Consider the following 25,692-nt stretch of genomic DNA (forward strand, 5'->3'; position numbering starts at 1 on the left):
CATTTAACCTAGAGTGAGCGAGGAAAAGGGCAGTTCTTGGGGTGAGAAATTCTCACTAGTTTGTAAATCAAGCCAGTTTGTTATTTAGAATTGTTTATTTCTGGAGAAACCTAACTTCATTATTTAGCAGACATCACTTGCTTATATTCCGTCAACACATGTCATAAGAATATCATGGAATGTATGAACAAGTAATTCGTTATGGATCCATAACTAAATAAACATCAGCATTTTGAAACGAAAGCATAAAGATGCTGATGAAGAAATACAGTACTGTACAGTTTATGCTTTTACATTTGGATAATAAAGCATTTAAAGCATTTTGAAGATATAAGCCACCTGCATTTGTTTTTTAGGCTACTGTGCAGTCTGACAAGTAAACATAGAATACAGTACATACTGTAGTAAACATGGGAAAGTGCATAATTCCTTACATAAGTGAGAGCAGGCCATGTCAATACTTTTTCAGTGACCTCAAGTACTCATTAACTCTGTCTTTTAATGTGTTTTTGGGTTGCACCAGTCATGGACAGAAACTTCAGAGACACAGTATTAATGATGAACACCCGGAGGTTCACTGGTAAGCCACATTTGCCTCAGGATCCATCCCAGTTTGTAATCGGTGCCCACTTGCCCACTCTTCGGTTACACATCCTTGGAATAACAGAACAGCTTAATGGTCCAGGCGGTCCTTGCTATGCCTGGTGAGCAGTTGGTCAAGTTCTGTTGTCAGAAGAGGATTGGAAAGGTCAGGGTGAACCGACGACCTGACGAATCCGCCACGTGGGTTGATTCTGCCGGTCGGAGGTGGAGTTCCAGAGCTCACAGGTGTGCCTGGCATGGATTGTGACTCTATCTCGTTCCTCGCCCTTTTTAATGTGTCCTTCTCCACCTGACTCTCCGCCAATGCAGTATGACTCTGGACCAATGCATCAGCTGTCGCCTGTATCTCTGCCCTCAGAGAATGTTTCTCTTTCTGATGGTCTGCCTTCAATGACTCGATCTCGGGTCTTCAAAGTTTGAATCTCACCCATGAGCACCTTCATCAGATGAGCAGAATGGTACCGCCCTGAGCCCCCATTCGATTACAGTGGCCTATGATAGAAACGGTCGATCAATTAAGAATTTAAAAGTGACTCCAACACACAAATGCTGCATACACATTTTAAGAGTCTAGCTGAACTAACCGCTTTCTTTGCAACTATGTATTTTTCTGGTGGGGCCCGTTGTCCAGCCCTTTGTCCACTGATGTCCACGGATGGTTGTAGTCTTTTTTTAAATAAAATGCTCTGAAACCAAAATATCTTTAGTTTTGGTGATCCTCTCAGCTCTGGCTCATTTTCAAGTCCTCTGGTGATTACAGTCCTAACACTGGAACGGGTAGCACCATAGAAAGAAGCTGGCTTGATGAAAACGATGTACATTTCGTCTTTTCTCTTTGGTCGCAATGTCTTTTTTTTTAGATAAACAGCTTGTTTTGGAATGGTAACTGTGTTAAATGTGGAGTTTTGGGCGGGGTGAGGAAAGGCGTGACTTTCAGGTTATAATAGGCTATAAGTGTACAGAAGATTGCCGATTGTCCTCACTTTGATTATACTGTAGCACCATGACCAGGATCTCTATTCATTTAAGTGAGCAGATTAGGGCATTCAGGAGGAACGGAAAATCTACTGGAGACATTTCAAAAACACTGGTAGACTTGGGGATTTTGGTCAGGGACAGTGCTATTCGCAAACACTATCATCAGATGCCTGTTTTATTCTGAACTCAAAGCCCAGAAAAATGAACAGGTACAGTAAGCGACAATACTTTAACCACTTGGATTTAGGGGGCGCTATTTTAATTTTTGGATGAAAAACGTTCCCGTTTTAAACAAGATATTTTGTCACGAAAAGATGCTCCACTATGCATATAATTGACAGCTTTGGAAAGAAGACACTGACGTTTCCAAAACTGCAAAGATATTGTCTGTGAGTGCCACAGAACTGATGTTACAGGCGAAACACAGATAAAAATCCAACCAGGAAGTGCCACATTTTTTGAAACCGCCTCATGCCAATGACTCCTTATATGGCTGTGAATGAGCTACGAATGAGCTTACGTTTTCCACGTATTCCCCAAGGTGTCTACAGCATTGTGACGTATTTTTAGGCATTTCCATTGAAGAATGGCTGTAAGGGACCATATATAGCATGTGGTCACATGGTGTCTCCTGCAGAAAACCTTGCGTAAAATACTGAGGTAGCCATTTTTCCAATATCCTTCTTATGAGAAACCAATTGCCAAGACGGATATATTATCGAATATATATGTTAAAAACACCTTGAGGATGGATCCTAAACAACGTTTGCCGTGTTTCTGTCGATATTATGGAGCAAATTTTGAAAAAGTTTGCCGTTATAGTTGTAACATTTTCCAGTCGATTTCTCAGCCATGCATGATGAAGAAACGGGAGCTATTTCGCCTACAAAAATAATATTTTTGGAAAAAAGGAACATTTGCTATCTATCTGGGAGTCTCCTGAGTGAAAGCATCTCAAGTTCATCAAAGGTAAATGATTTAATTTGGTTGCTTTTCTTATTTTCGTGAAAATGTTGCCTGCTGCCAGCAGAGCCTAGCATAGCATTATGCCATGATAAACTTACATAAATGCTTGTCTAGCGTTGGCTGTAACGCATATTTTGAAAATCTGAGATGACAGTGTTGTTAACAAAAGGCTAAGCTTGTGTCTGAATATATTTATTTCATTTCATTTGCGATTTTCATAAATAGGAAAAGTTTCTAGGGGTATTTATGTCCGTTGCGTTATGCTAATGCATTTGAACCTATGATTACACTCCCGGATACGGGTTTGCTCGTTGCAAGAGGTTATCATGCTGAAAACGGAAAAAGCCTTCCCCAAACTGTTGCCACAAAGCTGGAAGCACAGAATCGACAGAGGGAGACAATTTCCCTTCACTGGAACTAAGTGACCGAGCCGAACCATGAAAATCAGCCCTAGACCATTATTCCTCCTCCACCAAACTTTAGAGTTGGCACTATGCATTGGGGCAGGTAGTGTTCTCCTGGCATCCACAAACCCAGATTATTTACACTCCTCCAGCAGATGCTTGCGCATTTTGATCTTAGGCTTGTGTGCGGCTGTTTATCTCCGGTAAAGACAATAACGATTCTCCGTCTTAAATTGTATTGTATCAATAAGGTTGATTATAAACATTGATTGACTTGTTTGGATAAGTTTATTGGTAACGTTTGAGATTCATTTTGTATGCATTTTGTTCAATGGAAACTGGGTGTATTATTGACTGAAGCTCGCCAGCTAAACTGAGTTTTTATGGATATAAAAAAATACATTTATTGAACAAAAGGACTATTTGTAATGTAACTGAGACCTTTTGGAGTGCCAACAGAAGAAGATCTTCAAAAGGTAAGGCATGAATTATATCGTTATTTCTGACTTGTGTCGCCACCTGCCTGGTTGAAAATGATTGTTATGCATTTGTAAAGTGGGGTGCTGTCCTCAGATAATCGCATGGTTTGCTTTCGCCATAAAGCATTTTTTAAATCTGACACCGTGGCTGGATTAACAATTAAGCTTTATTTTGACATATTGCATGTGTATTTTCAAGAATGTTAAATATTTACAATTCTGTAGTTTGAATTTGGCACCCTGCAGTTTCACTGGATGTTGGTCATGTGGGACGGTAGCGTCCCATCTAGCCTAGAGAGGTTTTAAGCAAGTACCAGTCAATAGTTTGGACACACCTACTTATTCCAGGTTTTTTCTATATTTTTACATTGTAGAATAATAGTGAAGACATCACAACCGTAGCATGTGTAGCCCATCATGCAAATGTTTCCTATTAGCAGGACAATATACTTTTTATAACTCGGCAGATTACAGACTGCCTTTGCCGATCGCTCATCATCTTCATTCATCAGTGAGTCAATGGCTTGAATAGTCTCACTGGAAATTAAATACAAGTTGAAAATGTGCAGCATACAGTGAAGACCAGCAGTCAATTTATTTAAGCATTATTTTTAGCATTATTAGGCCTACATTAACCTCTTGAACTACCCATCCCGGATCTGGGAGAATTGTCATCGACTACACTAATTAGCATAGCGCAATGGTCAAAAATAATTACTAGAAAATATTCATATTCATGAAATCACAAGTGAAATATAGTGAAACACAGAGAATCACTCCGAGAGTCCTCAGCTGGCCACTTATGCAATGTAGTCGTTTACACTAATTCTTCAACATAAAGGCGTGAAACTACGTCAAAATGCTGTAGACACCTTAGGGAATACGTAGAAAAAGGAATCTGGTTGATATCCCTTTCAATGGCCAATAGTGGTGCATAGGAAGACAACGGTTTCAAAATAAGAGGCACTTCCTGATTGGATTATCCTCAGGCTTTCGCCTGCAATATCAGTTCTGTTATACTCAGACAATATTTTGACAGTTTTGGAAACTTTAGAGTGTTTTCTATCCCAAGCTGTCAATTATATGCAAATTCTAGCATCTGGTCTTGAGAAATAGGCGGTTTACTTTGGGAACGTTATTTTTCCAAAAATAAAAATAGTGCCCCCTAGTTTCAAGAGAATAATGCCCCCATGCACAAAGCGAGGTCCATACAGAAATGATTTGTTGAGATCGGTGTGGATGAATTTGACTGGCCTGCACAGAACCCTGACCTCAACCCCTCACTAATGCTCTTGTGGTTGAATGGAAAAAAGTCCATGCAGCAATGTTCCAACATCTAGTGGAAAGTCTTCCAAGAATTGTGGAGGCTATTTTAGCAGCAAAGGGTGGGACCAACTTCATATTAATGCCCATGATTTTGGAATGAGATGTTCAACAAGCAGGTGTCCACATACTTTTGGTCATGTAGTTTAGACTTAATTCATTTGGGGTTTCCTCGCTCCTCACTTTTCTTAGACAATAAGACCTTCAAGCGATGGTCTTTTAAGGGAGTATGCGAGCACGCCGACTTCAGCTATACGCCAGCTGAACTGCAGCATGTGGATGCCTTAAGAGGACACCATAGGGTTGACGTTAGGGAGGGTTTTTGTAAGACGGGCCATGGAGTGGCAAGGCTGACTGCTCCTCTGAGGGGAGATACGGGGAAGACTTCTTATCTGTTGACAGAAGTAGAAAGCCCAGCTGTCAAGGAGACAGACTCCCCTCTCTAAAGGGGCAAAGATGTACCATACTGTTGTGGAATCCAACCTTGAGAACCTCTGTCGGGGGAGATCTCTATGGAGAGAATAAACTCTATCGGAGGGGTCTCTGTGGAGATGGTAAAACCTCTGTCGGAGGAGTCTGTGGAGATCGTAAGCTCTGTCGGAGGAATCTCTATGGAGAGAATAAACTCTAACGGAGGGGTCTCTGTGGAGATGGTAAAACCTCTGTTGGAGGAGTCTGTGGAGATCGTAAGCTCTGTCGGAGGAATCTCTGTGGAGAGCATAAACTCTGTAGGAGAGCTCTCTGTGGAGATTGTATGACCTCTGGGGCTTTGTCTCATTAGAAATTCAGTCTAGCTCGGAATGTTTTTATCTGAACTCAGTCTTAACATGACACCTGGTCTGGTGGCAAATTCTGCTCCCAACTTAGGAGCAGAACTTTCTCTTTATCTCTCTCTCCCTCTTTATCTCTCTCTCTCAATTTAATTTAAGGGTGTTGTAGCATTTGCTGTCATTAAATGTGAAGACTGTTAAATTATCAAATCAATTCATTGTGTAATTATTCCTTATGTGATTGAAACTAATCATGTAACTTTAATTAACTAGGAAGTCGGGGCACCAGAGTAAAATGTTTGTAAGAGTCTCTATTTCCCAAATGAATTCTTCAGATATTTTCATATCTTATCGATTACGGTCTACTATTAATGTATTATTACCTCATCAATCTCATCCCTGAATGTCGCAAATCTGCACAAACCCTTGCATCATAAATCATGAATCAGCGGTATACAAATTGGCTTAATTATTTATTTACTAACTAATAAATCACAGAATTACATAAACACACACACAATAGGTCATACATTGGTTACTAACATGATAACAAGAAAAGGTCCCTAGTGGATGAAACCCATATGATGGATTGGTAGGCAAAGGAAAGGGGTGGGGACAGATGAGAAAGAGCGGGAGAACAGAATGGACCCACTACATACGCTACCGTTCAAAAGTTTGGGGTCACTTAGAAATTCCTTTTGTTTTTTTGTCCATTTAAAATAACATAAAATTGATCAGAAATACAGTGTAGACATTGTTAATGTTGTAAATTACTATTGTAGTTGGAAACGGCAGATTTTTAATGGAATTTCTATATAGGAGTACAGAAGACCATTATCAGCAACCATCACTCCTCTGTTCCAATGGCATGTTGTGTTAGCTAATCCAAGTTTCTCATTTTAAAAGACCAATGGATCATTAGAAAACCCTTCCGCAATTATATTAGCAAAGCAACAGCTGAAAACTGTTGTGCTTAATAAAGAAGCAATAAAACTGTCCTTCTTTAGACTAGTTGAGTATCTGGAGCGTTAGCATTTGGTTCGATTGCAGGCTCAAAATGGTCAGAAACAAATAACTTTATTCTGAAACTCATCCGTCTATTCTTGTTCTCAGAAATGAAGGCTATTCCATGCAAGAAATTGCCAAGAAACTGAAGATCTCGTACCACGCTGTATACCACTCCCTTCACAGAACAGTGCAAACTGGCCCTAACCAGAATAGACAAAGGAGTGCGAGGCCCCGGGGCACAACTGAGCAAGAGGACAAGTATATTAGAATGTTTAGTTTGAGAAACAGACGCCTCACAATTTCTCAACTGGCTTAAATAGTACCTGCAAAACACCAGTCTCAACGTCAACAGTGAAGAGGCGACTTCGGGATGCTGGCCTTCTAGGCAGAGTTGCAAAGAAAAAGCCATATCTCAGATTGTCCAATAAAAAGAAAAGAGGGCAAAAGAACACAGACACTGGACAGAGGAACTCTGCCTAGAAGGCCAGCACCCCGGAGGAGCCTCTTCACTGTTGATGTTGAGACTGGACAGAGGAACTCTGCCTAGAAGGCCAGCACCCCGGAGGAGCCTCTTCACTGTTGATGTTGAGACTGGTGTATGCCTTTGTTGTCCCTCTCTGTGATCGCCGGTCCATCTACTGGATAGATTGTCGACAGAAAGTGTCCGGTTTGTCCACCAGAGATTAAAGTCTTCCGTAGTTGTAGGTTGTTATTATGGATACGACAGAGTACCATTCAAAATGTTTTTAGGATGGATGCGTTTACCAAACTAAAGTATTTAAACAGGTGCAGCCTGAAAAATTGGTCTTTAAGTTTGTAGATTTTTTCACCGTTTCAGCGTGGGGATGATCTCCACATTCTCTGGTCTTGTCCTTTTGTAGAGTTGTAGTTTAAACCATTTAAACCAAATACTTGAATCAGTTATAGAACCCATTGCACTTTATGGTTGTGAGGTCTGGGGTCCGCTCCCAAACCAAGAATTCACGAAATGGGACAAACACCAAATTGAGACTGCATGACGAATTCTGCAAAAAATATCCTCTGTGTTCAACGTAAAACACCAAATAATTCATGCAGAGCAGAATTAGGCCGATTCCCGCTAATTATCAAAATCCAGAAAAGATACCTTAAATTCTACAATCACGTAAAAGGAAGCGATTCCCAGACCTTTCATAACAAAGCCATCACCTGCAGAGAGATGAACCTGGAGAAGAGTCCCCTAAGCAAGCTGGTCCTGGGGCTCTGTTCACAAACCCAAACAGACCCCACATAGTCAATGGACAGCCACACAATTAGACCCAACTAAATTATGAGAAAACAAAAAGATAATTACTTGACACATAGGAAAAAAAAGAACAAAAAAAAGATCACACTAGAATTGTTTTTGGCCTTAAACAGAGTGTACACAGTGGCAGAATACCTGACCACTGTGACTGACCCAAACTTAAGAAAAGCTTTGACTATGTACAGACTCTGAGCATAGCCTTGCTATTGGCCGCCGTAGGCAGACCTGGCTCTCAAGAGAAGACAGGCTATGTGCACACTGCCCACAAAATGAGGTGAAAACTGTGCTGCACTTCCTAACCTCCTGCCCAATGTATGACCATATTAGAGACATATTTCCCTCAGATTACACAGATCCACAATTTTGATCAACTCTATCTACTGGGTGAAATACCACAGTGTGCCATCACAGCAGCAAGATTTGTGACCTGTTGCCACAAGACAATAGCAACCAGTGAAGAACAAACACCATTGTAAATGCAACCCATATTTGTTTATATTTTCTGTTTTGTACTTTAACCATTTGCACATCGTTACAACACTGTTTATATACATGATATGACATTTGAAATGTCTTAATTATTTTGTAACTTCTGTGATTGTAATGTTTACTGTTCATTTTGATTGTTTATTTCACTTTTGTTTATGTACTTCACTTGCTTTGGCAAGTGAACTAGATAATTAACAATACAAATTTACAGTAAATATTACACTCTGTCTCTTTCTCTCTGTTTCTCTATCTCTCTCTCGTCTCCCCAGGGCCTGCACGGATGTGTTGTGCTGTGTCATCTTCGTCATCGTCATCCTCGGCTACATCGCTCTGGGCACTGTGGGTGAGTTGTCATGTTTCTGCATATTTCATCAGACAGAGGATTCATAGCAACAAAGTCCCAGTGTCCCACACACATCCCCCTTCCCTCTGTTGTACCTCAAAGAAGGATGTGGTCTAAGACAGAACCCAAACCGGCTGCGCGCGTGCGCCATCGTGTACTTACGTGCATAAATGTATTTTGTCCCCCTACACCAAACGCTATCACAACACGCAGCTTGCTGTTGCTAGCTAATTTGTCCTGGGATATAAACATTGAGTTGTTATTCTACCTGAAATGCACAAGATCCTCTACTCCGACAATTAATCCACACATAAAACGGCCAACCGAATCGTTTCTAGTCATCTCTCCTCCTTCCAGGATTTTTCATCTTTGAACTTATATGGTGATCAGCATCTAAACTTTCATAGTATTACCACAACTACCGTAAAAAAAGTTTGTCTTTCAATCACCCACGTGGGTATAACCAATGAGAAGATGGCACGTGGGTACCTGCTTCTATAAACCAACGAGGAGATGGGAGAGGCAGGACTTTCAACGCGATCTGCGTCGGAGTTCTATTTTAGCCCTTGGCATCGCAGACTCTCCGGTCTGGTCAGCATGTAAGCCAGTGTTTCCCAACACTGGTCCTCAAGTACCCCTATCTGTACACTATTTCATTGTAGCCCTGGACAAGCACACCTGATTGAACTTGTCAACTACTCATCAATCCCTCAATGAGTTTAATGAGGTGTGTTTGTCTAGGACTACAATGAAAATGTGTACTGTTGAGGTTACTCGAATACTAGGGTTGGGAAACACTGGTCTAAGCAGATGGTGTGAGGAAAGTTGGTGTGTGTGTGAGTTCGTCTGTGTTCATGTTTGTTAGTTAGTGAGTTTCTGCGTGCCTAGCTCTCATCTAGACAGTCTTTGTGTTCTATATATTCCACCAACTGTGGTGCCATATCGATGTTAGTGTTGTATTTGATGCCATTTTTGCATTGAGCAACAGAGCCTCTGATTGTGTAGTGTGTGGGAGGTAGAAATATGAGCGCCTGAGTTTCCCCAGAGACAGACCCATTCCTTAATGAGCAGGAGTTAGTAACAACAGTATGTTTGTATGTGAGGCACTTTCTGTTTTCTGAGGTTACTCTATGGCAGATATTGCAATGCCGTCGGGGGTATGCCAAATAAAAATGTGATTCACATTTAAAAATGTAAAATATATATTTATTTTTAACATTTTCAAACGGTCCATTTATATTTTCCAACGGGGCTATACAGTTTTTTTTCTCTAGCCTGAGTAGCCTTGTTTCAGTGGCAAAAAAACAAACAAAAATCTAGTGTTCACCAAAATAACATCACAATGTCAAATACTGGTAGCTTAGTCAAATAATTAACATACAATCACATTAACCGTTACTCTCCGGTAGGAATTCCACTAACGGTCCATATGTAGCCAAATGTAGCTGCTGCTCATTCAGTTTGCTCGAAAATTGATAAAGGCTTTTAAAAAAGTAAGGCCAGCGTTTCCATAGAGACTCATACCAGCTCTACTGGTACTACTGCTATTACCAGCAGTACTACAGCAGTACTACACCTGCACCTGTTGATGACACAAGTTGTTCTGCTTCCACGAGCACATCCAATGCTAGCATCAGTAATTCTACATTTGTTGTTAGTCCAGCTAGCATGGACACTGACAGTTGTGAATCTGATGCAGCCGAAGAGCTTCTGCCCCCATTGCACCATCGAAGAGGCACGAATATAATGAGAACTACATTGATTTGGGGTTCACTTATATTGGGTGTTTGCCTTTCCTCAGCCACAGTATGTTATATGTGCAAAAGTACTATCTCACAACTCTTGTGCAGACATTTAGAAACAAAACATGCACATTTGAAAAATAAGCACAGGAGGTTTTTGAGCGAGAATTAAGTCGACTTTCGCGTAGTAAGACATGTATAAAAGCAACAGATACCATTAATAAGAAGAGGCTAGAAGCGTCTTATAGGGTGAGCTACCGAGTCGCTGGGACAGGCAAGCCCCAGACTATTGTGGAGGACTTCATTCTTCCTGTTTCTGCGGATATGGCTGGGACAATGCTGGGGGAAAAGGCCAGAGAAACTATACAGACAACGGCTTCATCAAACAACACTGTTTCACAACGCATCAGTGACATGGCAGGAGATGTTTTGAAACAATTACTGCTTCGCATACAAGCCAGTGAATTATATGCGTTACAGCTGGATGAGTCAACAGACGTGGGGGGCTTGGCACAGCTGTTGGTATATGTCTGTTGCGTTTATGGGGGGTCAATGAAGGAAGACATCCTCTTCTGGAAACCAGGACAACAGGAGAGGATATTTTTGAAGAACTGGACAACTTTGTGACATCAAATGGAATTTGGTGGTCAAGATGTGTTGGTATCCAGGACGCAGTTGTAAATGAGAACTTGTTCTCAACTAGCTTACCCGGTTAAATAAAGGTGAAATATATATATTTTAAATTAAGTATCTGTACTGATGGCGCAAAAGCCATGACAGGGAGACATAGTGGAGTGGTAACGCGTGTGCAAGCAGTTGCTCCCGATGACACTTGTGTACACTGCAGCATCCACCAGGTGGCTCTTGCTGCCAAGGGAATGCCTGACAGCATGAAAAACGTTTTGCACACTACAGTGAAAATGGTTAACTTTGTTAAAGCAAGGCCCCTGAACTCTTGTGTATTTTCAGCACTATGCAATGATATCGGCAGCGAACATGTAACACATTTACAACATACAGAAGTGCGCTGGTTATCAAGGGGCAAAGTATTGACGTATTTTTTGGAGTCGAAAGACGAGCTTACTTAAAGTTCTCTTTACTGACCAGAATTTTCACTTGTCTGACCGCTTGCATGATGACGAGTTTCTCACACGACTGGCCTATCTGGGTGATGATGTTTCTCAACCGGAATGATCTGAATCTGGAATTACAGGGACTCTTCTCAACTATATTCAATGTGCGTGACAAAATTGAGGTTATGATTAAGAAGTTGGAGCTCTTCTCTGTCTGTATTAACAAGGACAACACACAGGGCTTTCCATCATTGTATGATTTTTGTGTGCAAATGATCACGCTTACGGACAATGTCAAATATGGTATAGCGAAGCACCTGAGTGAGTTGGGTGTGCAATTACGCAGGTACTTTCCCAAAACGGATGGCACAAATAACTGGATTCGTTATCTCTTTCATGCCCTGCCTCTAGTCCACTTACCGATATCTTAACAAGAGAGCCTGATCGAAATTGCAACAAGCAATGTAATTTAATCAGAAGTCACTGCCAGATTTCTGGATTGGGCTGTGCTCAGAGCATCCTGCCTTGGCAAATCGCGCTGTTAAGACACTGATGCCCTACCTATGTGAGAGTGGATTCTCGGCCCTCACTAGCATGAAAACTAAATACAAGCACAGACTGTGTGTGGAAAATGATTTAAGACTGAGACTCTCTCCAATACAACCCAACATTGCAGAGTTTCAGTATGTGTATCTTTCAAGCACACCCTTCTCATTAACCTGTGGTGAGTTAGTCACAATTTTCAATGAATGATAAGGTTTTATATGTAAGATGGTTAAATAAAGATAACAATTATTGATTATTATTATTTGTGCCCTGGTCCTATAAGAGCTCTTGGTCACTTCCCAGGAGCCGGGTTGTGACAAAAACTCTCACTCATTCTTATGTTTAATAAATGGATTGTATAGTGTGTGTGTTTGTGTGGCAGGCCTACAATGATGGCAGAAAGCAACATTTGAGAGTGCGCTGACCCTGGTGCTAGAGGGGGTACGCAGCTGGAGGTGGATTGTTTGAAGTGGTACGGGACTATGAAAAGTTTGGGAACCACTGCTCAATGGCATCTCCCTAATCTGTGCTTCTAATCTTCCGATTGGAGGTTAGAGCATGTTCTCTAGAGAAATGGGTGATGTCCTCTGGCCTCCATGCCTTTTTAAGGCATTTAATTAGAGCAGTTAAACACAGCATACTCCAGTGTTCCTCTCAGTAGACTGGAATCAATCATGTGAATCTCCTCACACGCACACCTAAGTCTGTATCACACACACACACACACACACACACACACACACACACACACACACACACACACACACACACACACACACACACACACACACACACACACACACACACACACACACACACACACACACCCTCAGTGAGTCAAATGAAATCAACGTTGATGTCTTCTCTCAAAGTGGAGTCCCTCTCAGACTTCGATTGACAGTGTAGTCACGTCCGAGTCTGGGCAGAGGAAGGACTGTCTGTTGCCCAATTACTTTAAGAGAGCCAGAGCCATGAAAATGGAGGTGACTTCAAATAGACACTGGCATGTCAGCAATTACGTGAAGAGCTTTTCATTCTTTCTCCTCCCATGTGCTCTTCCTCATGCATAACCTCCCTTTCTCAACCTCCCAGCTGTGTGAGGCTGGCTAGAAAATAATATGTTATTGTCCTCCTAGGTAATTCTTTGCTGTTTATGTTTTGAACAGGTTAGAAAAACTATTGAACACAGGATCGCATCGTGAATTGAAGCCTCAAAAGATGCAGACTGGTGGAGAAGTGTTGGAATGATTGGATTACCTTGGCCTTGGTTTTGTTAGTGCCTTTCACTCGTATTATCACTCTGTATCAAATCAAATGTATTTATATAGCCCTTCGTACATCAGCTGATATCTCAAAGTGCTGTACAGAAACCCATCTTAAAACCGCAAACAGAAAGCGATGCAGGTGTAGAAGCACAGTGGCTAGGAAAAACTCCCTAGAAAGGCCAAAACCTAGGAAGAAACCTAGAGAGGAACCAGGCTATGTGGGGTGGCCAGTCCTCTTCTGGCTGTGCCGGGTGGAGATTATAACAGAACATGGCCAAGATGTTCAAATGTTCATAAATGACCAGCAGGGTCAAATAATACTAATCACTGTAATCTCTAAGTTTCTCACATAGACTTTTTCAGGTTGTCCTTGTAATGTCTGAACAGCCAGTCTCAGCTTGACACACTAATATATTCATATCTGGCTTCTGATTGTGATTCATAACAGCAGTCTACATTGGATCCCATTTGACCTGTTTTTATACTGATGTACAGTAGTTGTGGGCTGAAGTGATTATGGTAGTCAATCAAATCAATCGCATAAAGCCCTTTTTACATCAGCAGTTGTCACAAAGTGCTTGTACTTATATATAGAAACCTAAAACCCCAAAGAGCAACAATTCAGATGTAGAATCACGGTGGCTAGGAAAAACTCCCAAGAAAGGCAGAAACCTAGAGAGGAACCAGGCTCTGAGGGGTGGTCAGTCCTCTCCTGGCTGTGCCGGATGGAGAATATAGGAGTACATTGTCAGTAAGGCCAGATCGTTCTTCAAGATGTTCAAACATTTATAGATGACCAGCAGGGACAAATAATAATTACAGTGGTTATAGGGTTGTAACAGGTCAGCACCTCAGGAGTAAATGTCAGTTGGCTTTTCATAGCTGAGCATTCAGAGGTCAAGACAACTTGTGCATTAGACTGTCAGAATATTCCAATACATACACAGTCAGGCAGATCCTATCACTCATTCATGTCCAGAGTGATTGACATATGACAGGTCTGTGAATGAGGCTAATGATGTGGCCGTCTGTCTGGTTGCAGCCTGGATCCATGGCGACACCAGGAAGGTGGTCTACCCCACCGACAGCCACGGACAGTTCTGTGGACAGCAGGGGACCCCCAACGCGTAAGTAGAAAGAAAGACCGCTCTCTATGTTTGGAGAAAAATGTATTGTATCTACAGTACAATGGATAGTATATAGTTACTATGGATAGGTATAGTACTATATCATTGCATTGCACTTAGGACAAGTGTGGCTTCACATTAATATTCTCTAATAGAATTCTGCACTTGGAAGAGATTGTAAGCAGCCTGGGATTAGTCTGTAAACATATGTTCAGCAAGGCTCTCCAACCCTGTTCCTGGAGAGCTACTGTCCTGTAGGTTTACACTCAACCAGTCTAGCGCACCGGATTCTAATAATTAGCAGATTCAGAAGGTGAATCAGGTTAGTTACAACTGGGGTTGTAGCTCTCCAGGAACAGGAATGGAGGGGAAGCCTGTAGGAGGGTAACTCTCCAGGAACAGGAATGGAGGGAAAGCCTGTAGGAGGTTAACTCTCCAGGAACAGGAATGGAGGGGAAGCCTGTAGGAGGGTAGCTCTCCAGGAACAGGAATGGAGGGAAAGCCTGTAGGAGGGTAGCTCTCACGGAACAGGAATGGAGGGAAAGCCTGTAGGAGGTTAACTCTCCAGGAACAGGAATGGAGGGGAAGCCTGTAGGAGGGTAGCTCTCCAGGAACAGGAATGGAGGGAAAGCCTGTAGGAGGGTAGCTCTCCAGGAACAGGAATGGAGGGGAAGCCTGTAGGAGGGTAGCTCTCCAGGAACAGGAATGGAGGGAAAGCCTGTAGGAGGGTAGCTCTCACGGAACAGGAATGGAAAGAAAGCCTGTAGAAGGGTAGCTCTCACGGAACAGAAATGGAAAGAAAGCCTGTAGAAGGGTAGCTCTCCAGGAACAGGAATGGAAAGAAAGCCTGTAGAAGGGTAGCTCTCACGGAACAGAAATGGAAAGAAAGCCTGTAGAAGGGTAGCTCTCCAGGAACAGAAATGGAAAGAAAGCCTGTAGAAGGGTAGCTCTCCAGGAACAGGGTTGCAGAGCCCTGCTTTACAGTAATCCCCCCTTTAGTTTGTATAGGGCTTTGCGTGGCATGTATGAAAAGTGCATTTAAAGTAGCATTAACCACCACCACAGGCTTCCCTGCACCCTGTGTGTTTACACTGTGTCTTGCCTCTGTTTGACAGACAGCTCAATCTGCCATTATTTTCAATACAACATTTGTTCTCAGCGTTTTCTAATAAAACTGTCATTGTGTGTGTTGGAAAACAAATGAATATTCTCTCCATTTCACTGTGGTTACAGCAACAAAGCCATATTATTCTACTTCAACATATTGCAATGTGCCAATCCTGCAGTTCTCATTAACCTCCAGTGCCCTACAACCCAAGTAAGAGGCCCCTCTTTCCGCGGCACACATTATGCTATTCTGTTCCTGCTCGTTTTTTCTTGCTTGATTATACAAGGTCAGTGTTCTCTGTTGTTAAGCATTGATGAATGTTTGTCTCTACCTCTCTCTTCTCAGCTCTGTGTCTCCAAGTGCCCAGACAGATTTGCCACATACCTAGACATGCAGTACAACTACAGGTACAACAACAGCTACTGGGAGTATTACAGGCAGTTCTGCAAGCCGGGCTTCGACAATCCTAGAAAGGTACAGAGACCTGATGCCTCCAGTCACCTTATCAAGTCCTTGAGTGTTCTTATTTAGAATCAGTTAGTCATTTAGTTGCTGCAATTAGAGTATATATTGTTGTACATTTAATTATACGGAACAACACTATATTGCTTTATAAGTACTAGGCCTATGTAATGTATTATGTAAAGGAAACATAATGAGATTTAAAAGTTCTGTGGCTAAGAGGGAGTGACTGAAAGGGGGAGAGAGAGAGGGAGGAAGAGAGAGAGGAAAAGAGTGTGCGCTTAGTCTGCACCGAGACCAGAGTGCTAAAACGACAAACGACTCAGGAAGGGTTCCCTACCAGTCTCTAATGCATGACAGTCTTCTGTTCTGTTCCACACGCCCACTCTCCTCATGGTCCTTTTGGATAATGGCAAACTCATAGGATATGGTGATAGGATGTCTTACCAGTCATACAAACCTATGAGTTGGTATAAACACTCAACTCTGAGGATTTGACGTCACTGAATTTACATTGTTTGACGTCTTCTTCCTCTCTTTTCTCCCTTTAGTCAGTTGCACATGTCTTGAGAGATGAGGACTGCCCATCTATGATAGTGCCAAGCAGACCTTGTAAGTGAATCTAGATTCTACACACAGTTCCTCCACTATCATTATGGTGACTTAAGATTCAGACTGTCTATTCTAAGACTTTATTCTGTGGGAGGGGGGCATTATGTGTTAGGGGTTGGGAAAGGAAAGTGATACTTATAAACAGTCTATGACATTGAAACATTATTCTTAGCCATTAAATATTTCTTTGTGTGTTTCAGTCCTTCAGAGGTGCTTCCCTGACTTTATCACCAGGAACGGGACGCTAACTGTCGCTAACAAGACAGACTTCAAAGATGGGTTAGGTAAAACGAGGAGCGTGATCGATCTCAGGGACGCTGCCAAGTAAGTCCTGCTCTCCTCAACGTCCCTCTGTTGTAGTCAAAATGTTGTCGAGGTAGTTTGGTGGAAACACTATTTATAGACTGATAGCCTACCATACAAATTATATCAAACTTACCGCCAATGTCATTCATAGCCAATTGAATTCAAGTAAACCAACAAAATTAACATATTAACACTTTCTATTTATGAATTACATATTTAGTGCATTCAGAAGATATTCAGACCTGTAACGTGTACGCTGGGAGTCAGGAAGCAAGTGCAGGGAGTGCAAATGTAATAATAAGTAGAACATAGTACAAAACAGGAAAAGCGTACAGACATGAAACAGAAACAGAGTCAATAACACCTGAGGAAAGAACCAAGGGGAGTGACAGATACAGGGGAGATAATCAGGAAGGTGATGGAGTCCAGGGGAGTGTCATGAGGCGCAGGTGCGCGTAACGATGGTGGCAGGTGCGCGTAACGATGGTGGCAGGCCTGCATAATGTTGAGACAACTGGCGATGTCGAGCACCGGAGAGGGGGAGCGGGAGTAAACGTGACAGTACTCTTTGACTTTTTCCACATTTTGTTATGTTACAGCCTTATTCTAAAATTGATTAAATAGTTTTTTTCCCTCATCCATCTACACACCCCATAATGACAAAGCAAAAACAGGTTTTTCGTTTTTTTTTGCAAATGTTAAAAATAATTACAACTGATATCACATTCACATAAGTATTCAGACCCTTGACTCAGTACTTTGTTGAAGCACCTTTGTCAGCGATTACAGCCTTGAGTCTTTTTGGGTATGGCGCTACAAGCTTGGCACAACTGTATTTGGGGAGTTTCTCCCACTCTTCTCTGCCCAATCAATTTAATTTACTACAGGTGGACTCCAATCAAGTTGTAGAAACATCTCAAGGATGATCAAGGGAAACAGGATGCACCGGAGCTCAATTTCGAGTCTCATAGCAAAGGGTTTGAATACTTGTACTTGTAAATAAGGTATTTAGTTTAGATTTTTTTTTATATAAATGTGCAAAAATGTCTGAAAACCTGTTTTCACTTTTACATTATGGGATATAGTGTTTTAGATTGATGAGCATAAAAAATATTTAATCTGTTTTAGAATAAGGCTGTAACGTAAAAAGTCAAAGGGTCTGAATACTTTCCGAATGCACTGAATGTGGCACTGTAAGGGCAATTAGAAATGCCAGACGGGCTCATTTGAAAAAACTTGATCACTATTAATCAGAATAATTTGACAGTGCTCTTTTCGACCATTGATGGCCTGTAATCCTACCCCCGCCAACCTACAGTATGTGAATTTTCCTCCACATCTAAATGTGATGAGTTTGCAGCATATTTTAGAGAGAAGAAAACCAACGTTAGGCTGAGTATCAGTCAAGCAAGACCTGATGAGAAGCTTGATATGTTCCCTAGACGACCATGTAAAGGCAATATGGAGTTATTTTCCCTGGTTGACACAGACATGCTCAGGAAAGTGATCTCACAACTTAAGCATTCTTACATGCCTTCTTGATCCTATTCCCAACATCTTCTTCAAAACAGTTTTTAATTGCATATCTGAAGAAGGGGCAGCCTTTAGTTATCACTCCTTGTTCACAGGCATTTTCCCCACTGCATTAAAAACAGCTATGGTGGAACCCCTTCTGAAGAAAAGTCATCTAGATTCATCAGCTCTTAGCAATTTTTGGCCAATGTCCAACCTTACATTCTTAAGCAAAATTCTGGAGAAATTTGTGTTCAAACAGATAAATATTTTTTTTATGTGCCAACTGTATTTCTGAAAAATTCCATTCTCGGTGTTGTGCCCACCACAGCACAGAGACAGCCTTAGTTCAAGTAGTAAATTATCTTAGAGCCAATACAGATGCTAAACAGCTCTCGCTACTCTTAGATTTAAGTGCTGCATTTGACACTGTTGACCATGATGTCCTTCACAGACTGGAGAGGTGGGTTGGCCTCTCCGGTCCAGTTCTAAATTGGTTTAGGACCTATTTAACCTGTCGAGAGTTTTTTGTCATCATTAGTGAACATAACAGTGAAAAATGCTCTTCAGTAACCCCTTGGCAGCGTTATCAGAAAGCACTGCTACTCAGACGATACACCATTTTACATTTCTGTGTCATCAGAGGATTTTATCTCCATGTATAAATTATTATATTGTATTAGTGATTTAAATACGTGATATGTCTCACAACTTCCACCAGCTAAATCAAGACAAGACTAACGTTCTTATTGTTGGAGCCAAAGCACCTTGGGAGATAAAGATAAAACACCAGGTAAAAAACCTCGGTGTTATTTTAGATACTAATCTAAATTTAGAATCACACAGTAGAACGTGATTAAAATAGCTTTTTGCCACCCGAGGAACATTGCCAAGGTGTGGCCGCTTCTCTCTCCGGCTGATAAAGAGAGACTCATCCATGCATTTATTACAAGCACACTTGACTACTGTAATGCTCTCCTGTCTGGTTTATACAAGAAAGCCATTGGTCAACTGCAAAACATACGGAATGCTGCAGCATGGGTACTGACCAAGACCAGACGGTGTCAGGCGGTGGGTGTAGTTGGTGCATGAAGTCAGGCGCAGGAGAGCAGAGATGAGTAAACAATGCACTTACTCATATAGCACAATAGCACAAGTAACAGTACCAAAGTGCGAACATTAACGGTTGCCACAAAACACGGGTGAAACCAGCACCCGGACAAAACCAGCCGGAAACGTACCGACATGAACAATAAACAATCACACATAAAGACATGGGGGAAAACAGAGGGTTAAATACATGACCAGTAATTGGGAAATGAAAACCAGGTGTGTAGGAAACAAAGACAAAACCAATGGAAAATTAAAAGTGGATCGTCGATGGCTAGAAGACCGGCGACTTCGACCGCCGTGCGCCGCCTGAACAAGGAGAGGAACCGACTTCGGCAGAAGATGGAGAACACATTACACCTGTTTCAATGTCTCTGCATTGGCTCCCGGAGAGTTTTAGAATTAATTTTAAGATTGTTTTTTAAAATAAATTCACAATTCTGCACCCCAAAACATATCAGACATGCTTTTAAGTTATGCACCCAATAGGTCCCTCAGGTCCTCTGGTACTGGCCTTTTAACTATCCCAAAGCCTAGGACCAAGGGGCATGGAGAGGCAGCTTTTAGTTATTTTCTTTCTTTATTTCACCTTTATTTAACCAGGTAGGCTAGTTGAGAACAATTTCTCATTTGCAACTGCGACCTGGCCCAGCCTGTGGAATAGCCTGCCAGAGAACCTGAGGGGGGCTGAAACTGTGAACATATTTAAGAGATCTTAAAACAATATTTTTAGCTTTGCTTTTCCTTAAGGTGCTTTTTAGTTGTTCAGTTTCTGCCATTCTTTTGTTTTTTTGAATCTTATGTTTGTTGTCTAGTAAATATTTCAGCTTTATTTTCATTGTTTTAAAAAAAAAATTTTTTAATGTAACGCACATTGTGTTGCATTCCATGTCTGAAATGTGCTGTGTATATATAAAGCTTGATTTGATCATTTCTGTCCAAGGAAGTCCTGCTCTCCTCAACGTCCCATTGTGTAGTGGAAATGCTGTCGAGGCTGAGGGAGACTGTTGCATAAGTGGAAGACCTATTATGGGTGATGGTATCAAATGGTTGAATATTTTTGACCAGCAGACCTGAAAGATTAACGCTGCACAAATCTGTTCACTGAGGTCTCAGTGATGTTTGGGAATGCGAATGCATTGAAACCAGGGGCGCAACTTTGGTTTTAGAAGTGGGGGGGACATAATAAATGATTATTATTGTTATTTTCTCCAGTTGGATAAACACTCCAAACAGCCTACCCGACCACTCGGAGGCGTCCGCATGGTTCTAAAGCACATGGTTGCCTCGTTTTGTATCACATTCAAATAATAAAACTGGGATGAAGAAAATGCTATTTCAGAATGGGGGGGACATGACCGCTCCCGTCCCCAGTGAAAGTTGCGCCCCTGGGTCATAGGGATTCCACCCTTAAACCCAGAGTCAACTGGACAGCTATTGCAGGGTAGGACAACTGGGCAATGAGACTCATGCCCAATAGCGTGTGGAGTGTGGATCATTCATGCATATTGAAAGCCGTCTATGCATGTCTGCATGAAAATACAACGTATGCTGTAGCTTCAGAGTAGTACGGTTAAGTGACTTTCAATAAGTTTAGATGAACTGGTGGGAATGATTACAGGAGCAATTAAGACAGATGCAGGATCTTGATAGTTTTGTATCAATGAGTTGCCATCATTAGTGCATCAAATTCCATGGTTGCATTGATTTAAACCCGTTTGCCTTTGAAACAAGGAATTGATGACCAGTTGAATGCTTTTTCTTCATAGCCAGGTTATCGCCATGCAGCAAGGATTGGAAAGGTCTCAATCTAATTAGAGTATTTCAACCTTCTGTAGCCCCGAGTTCGCTATTTTCAAACTAACCTTCCCACTTGACTGTGCATCATCGGTAATCTGCTGCTGCTCCTCTCTTGACTGTGGCTGTGGAAAGGAAAGGGGACAGATTACCTCCAAATGTTGTATGATGTGGAGCTTACATCGATATCAAAGCCCTAATAAAGAGTAACAATGAAGCTTACAGATGTACTATTGGTCTTTCAAAGCTTGAGTGTCACGTCACCTCCTGGCTTTCATCAATGTGTTCCTTCGTCAACGCGTTCCTTCGTCAACGCGTTCCTTCGTCATCGTGTTCCTTCGTCAACGTGTTCCTTCGTCAACGTGTACCTTTGTCATCGTGTTCCTTCGTCAACGTGTTCCTTCGTCAACGTGTTCCTTCGTCATCGTGTTCCTTGGTCAACGTGTTCCTTCGTCAACGTGATCCTTCGTCATCGTGTTCCTTCTTCACAGTGTTCTTTCGTCAATGTGTTCTTTCGTCAATGTGTTCCTTCATCATCGCGTTCCTTCGTCAACGTGTTCCTTCGTCATCGTGTTCCTTCGTCAACGTGATCCTTCGTCATCGTGTTGCTTCGTCACAGTGTTCTTTCGTCAATGTGTTCTTTTGTCAATGTGTTCCTTCGTCATCGTGTTCCTTCGTCAACGTGTTCCTTCGTCATCTGTTCCTTCGTCATCATGTTCCTTTGTCAACGTGTTCCTTCGTCATTGTGTTCCTTCGTCATTGTGTTCCTTCGTCATCGTATTCCTTCTTCATCGTGTTCCTTCGTCATTGTGTTCCTTCGTCATCGTGTTCCTTTGTTCCTTTGTCATCGTGTTCCTTCGTCGATGTGTTCCTTCGTCAACGTGTTCCTTCGTCAATGTGTTTCTTCTTTTTTTATCATAATGTTTGCAAAGATTTAATTTAGTAAAACTGGAAAAGAGCACCCTCAGATTAGTGTAGTAATTAGCGTTATTACCACAGTAATTACCACAAGTTATATATAGTTCTTAGGCCTACCTCAGTCTGTGAAAGTCAATCTGAACACATAAATTGAGTTTCGTAGCTGAAAATGAAGGTGGTATTCTGATGTCCTTGTCATGAGTTGAAACTGTTTTGAAGACCGTTTCTGACAGTGTGTTCTTTGCTTCTGACAGTGCAGGGATGATGTCCTCTAACCTATCCTTCCCTCAGTCTCTGAACCAGAAAGATTTATCTCTGAGCCTCAAGCCACCAGACTCAGTGGCAATTACTTTGTCTGCTGTACTTGTGCCTTGATGTTATGACTGCTCTATTTAAAAATATATATTTCTCATTTATTTAACCAGGTAGGCTAGTTGAGAACAAGTTCTCATTTACAACTGCGACCTGGCCAAGTTAAAGCAAAGCAGTTTGACACATACAACAACACAGAGTTGAAGCGAGGGCCAGCCAACAAGAGCATACAGGTCGCAGTGGTGGGTAGTATATGGGGCTTTGGTGAATGACCGATCGAGAATCAGTGGATGGTCAGTTTAACGAGGGTATGTTTGGCAGCATGAGTGAAGGATGCTTTGTTGCGAAATAGGAAGCCGATTCTAGATTTAATTTTGGATTGGAGATGCTTAATGTGAGTCTGGAAGGAGAGTTTACAGTCTAACCAGACACCTAGGTATTTGTAGTTGTCCACATATTCTAAGTCAGAACCGTCCAGAGTAGTGATGCTGGACGGGCGGGCATGTGCGGGCAGCGATCGATTGAATAGCATAATTTAGTTTTACTTGCATTTAAGAGCAGTTAGAGGCCACGGAAGGAGAGTTGTATGGCATTGAAGCTCATCTGAAGGTTAGTTAACACAGTGTCCAAAGAAGGTCCAAAAGTATACAGAATGGTGTCGTCTGCGTAGAGGTGGATGAGAGAATCACCAGCAGCAACGTTATTGAGTGACGTTATTGATGTATACAGAGAAGAGTGTGCCCGAGAATTGAACCTTGTGGCACCTCCGATTTAACACACTGAACTCTATCAGAGAAGTAGTTGGTGAACCAGGCGAGGCAATCATTTGAGAAACCTGTTGAGGCTGTTGAGTCTTCCGATAAGTATGTGGTGATTGACAGAGTCGAAAGCCTTGGTCAGGTCGATGAATACGGCTGCACAGTAATGTCTCTTAGCGATGGCAGTTATGATATTGTTTAGGACCTCGAGCGTGGCTGAGGTGCACCCATGACCAGCTCTGAAACCAGATTGCATAGCGGAGAAGGTATGGTGGGATTCGAAATGGTCGGTAATCTGTTTGTTAACTTGGCTTTCAAAGACCTTAGAAAGGCAGGGTAGGATAGATACAGGTCTATAGCAGTTTGGGTCTGGAGTTTCTCCCCCTTTGAAGAGGGGGATGCCCGCGGCAGCGTTCCAATCTTTGGGAATCTCAGACAATACGAAAGAGAGGTTGAACAGGCTAGAAATAGGTGTTGCAACAATTTCGGGAGATAATTTTAGAAAGAGAGGGTCCAGATTGTCTAGCCCGGCTGATTTGTAGGGGGTCAGATTGATTTCCTTATTGTTCACTAGTCGTCTGTCATCCTCATTGTTTTGACTGGTGTAATGCTATGGTTTTGACTGGTGTAATGCTATGGTTTTGACTGGTGTAATGCTATTGTTTTGACTGGTGTAATGCTATTGTTTTGACTGGTGTAATGTTTTTGTTATGACTGGTGTAATGTTTTTGTTATGACTGGTGTAATGTTTTTGTTATGACAGATGTAATGCTATCTTTCATCTCACCCAAATGGTGAACTTTGTATGACCTCAACCACTGTTAGGGTGACAGCTCCTTCATTTCCCATAAAAAAATTTTTTTTACAGCAATTTTAAAGGGCCGTTTTTGTAATCTCTCAGCTTTTCACCTGGTGGTGAACTCCTCAGGCATGGCTGGGCTCGTCTCACCCTTACACGTGATTTGTCCTCCCCAGTGCCTTTCCCATATTTCCCCCAGAATGTCAAGCGCTTCAACAAGCTGTCCAAGGACAGAGCATTTCAGGCCAATTACACTTCCTACAACCAACCACTTCAAAATAGCATCTATTATTTTGCTTTCGACTGGAGGTTTGGCTGAACTCCATCTGTTAAATTCTGGTCTGTGGAGTGCATTAGGCACATTAGCACAGCACTCCACATGTATCCACAGAGTTGGGTGAATCTGCCTATTCCTACCAGGTCCCTATCATGTGGAATAATCTCCAAGTAATGTTTGGATGTGTTGTTGTCTCTGGGTCAGTTTAGGAGAGATGTTAGGGATTTTTATAGTGATAAAGGTGTTTGTTTTGTTTGATTGTGTATATATTTTCTATTTATATTTAATTTTGTGTTTTAAATGGTCTAATTTTATTTGTTGTATCGTTCCCAGGGCACATTTGCAAATGAGACCTAGGTCTCAATGTGTTTTTCCCTGGTTAAATACAAGTTAACAAATGGTTTCATTAGTACTGATGGAGATCAGGGACTCTTTTTTTCATAACAACAAAATTACGTATGTAAATTGTATTTTGTGCTACTATAGTGATTTTTATAGAAGTACGATGGCCCAGATTAAATGAACGCCTAGCGTGAGCTTTGCTCCTGACATGAGGTAGCTGTCCTCATAAAACAGATTAGTGCTTGACTCCAGAGGCATCCTACACAGTTTCAGTGGAAGGTTGGTTCTAGTCTCATGCTACTGTTGTCCACCAGTCCTGTAGAGGCTGAAAGTCTAGTGAGCAAAAGCATCGGGGAACATTTTAGTTCAGATATCTACAATTCAAATTATGAACAATATAACTTGTGTTAACGTTGCCAGTTTACTTTATGCAATAATGAGGAATCACAAAGCCAGATATTTGCATGATTTTACAGAATCTCTGTAGTTACCGTGGATTTCTGATCAAAGTATTCTAGGTGGTTTTTACCTCTTTCTCCAGCTTGTACATTGAACCATTACCATACCCTGCTTGTACATGTAATGGGGTGGCAGGGTAGCCTAGTGGTTAGAGTGTTGGACTAGTAACTGGAAGGTTGCAAGTTCAAACCCCCAAGCTGACAAGGTTAACCCACGGAAAGAGGCTCAGGAACTTGCAACCTTCCAGTTCAGGAAAGAGGTTCAGGAATATTTAATAATCCATTTCTTTGTCCTGTTCTAATCAGACAATGAATTGGTAACTGTAGAGTAGTAACCTACTGCTTCCTAGCACTTTGATAACACCGATGTTGACTTGTGACATTTATAAGGGAGGCCTGCCTACAACCTGTGCAGTCTCCCAGGGTTGTACAACCCCCTCATAATCTGCAATGTGTCATGACCTGCTGTGTGAATGAGTGAGTCACTGTTACGGTCAGTATAAGTCAATGTTTCTCCCTC

At 41.8% G+C, this 25,692-nt stretch overlaps 1 protein-coding gene across 1 annotated transcript in view; it reads left to right on the top strand.

The window, feature by feature from the left end:
• LOC135525049 (choline transporter-like protein 5-B) overlaps positions 1-25,692 on the top strand; it is a 57,335-nt gene that overhangs the window by 18,463 nt on the left and 13,180 nt on the right. Inside the window, exons 3-8 of the mRNA XM_064952815.1 lie at positions 8,575-8,648; positions 14,317-14,401; positions 15,635-15,719; positions 15,855-15,983; positions 16,523-16,583; positions 16,784-16,907. Coding sequence (XP_064808887.1) covers positions 8,575-8,648; positions 14,317-14,401; positions 15,635-15,719; positions 15,855-15,983; positions 16,523-16,583; positions 16,784-16,907 — 558 coding nt within the window. The remainder of the gene's footprint in view (positions 1-8,574; positions 8,649-14,316; positions 14,402-15,634; positions 15,720-15,854; positions 15,984-16,522; positions 16,584-16,783; positions 16,908-25,692) is intronic.

The sequence above is a fragment of the Oncorhynchus masou genome, chromosome 31, assembly GCF_036934945.1.
Source record: "Oncorhynchus masou masou isolate Uvic2021 chromosome 31, UVic_Omas_1.1, whole genome shotgun sequence".
Classification (NCBI taxonomy): domain Eukaryota; kingdom Metazoa; phylum Chordata; class Actinopteri; order Salmoniformes; family Salmonidae; genus Oncorhynchus; species Oncorhynchus masou.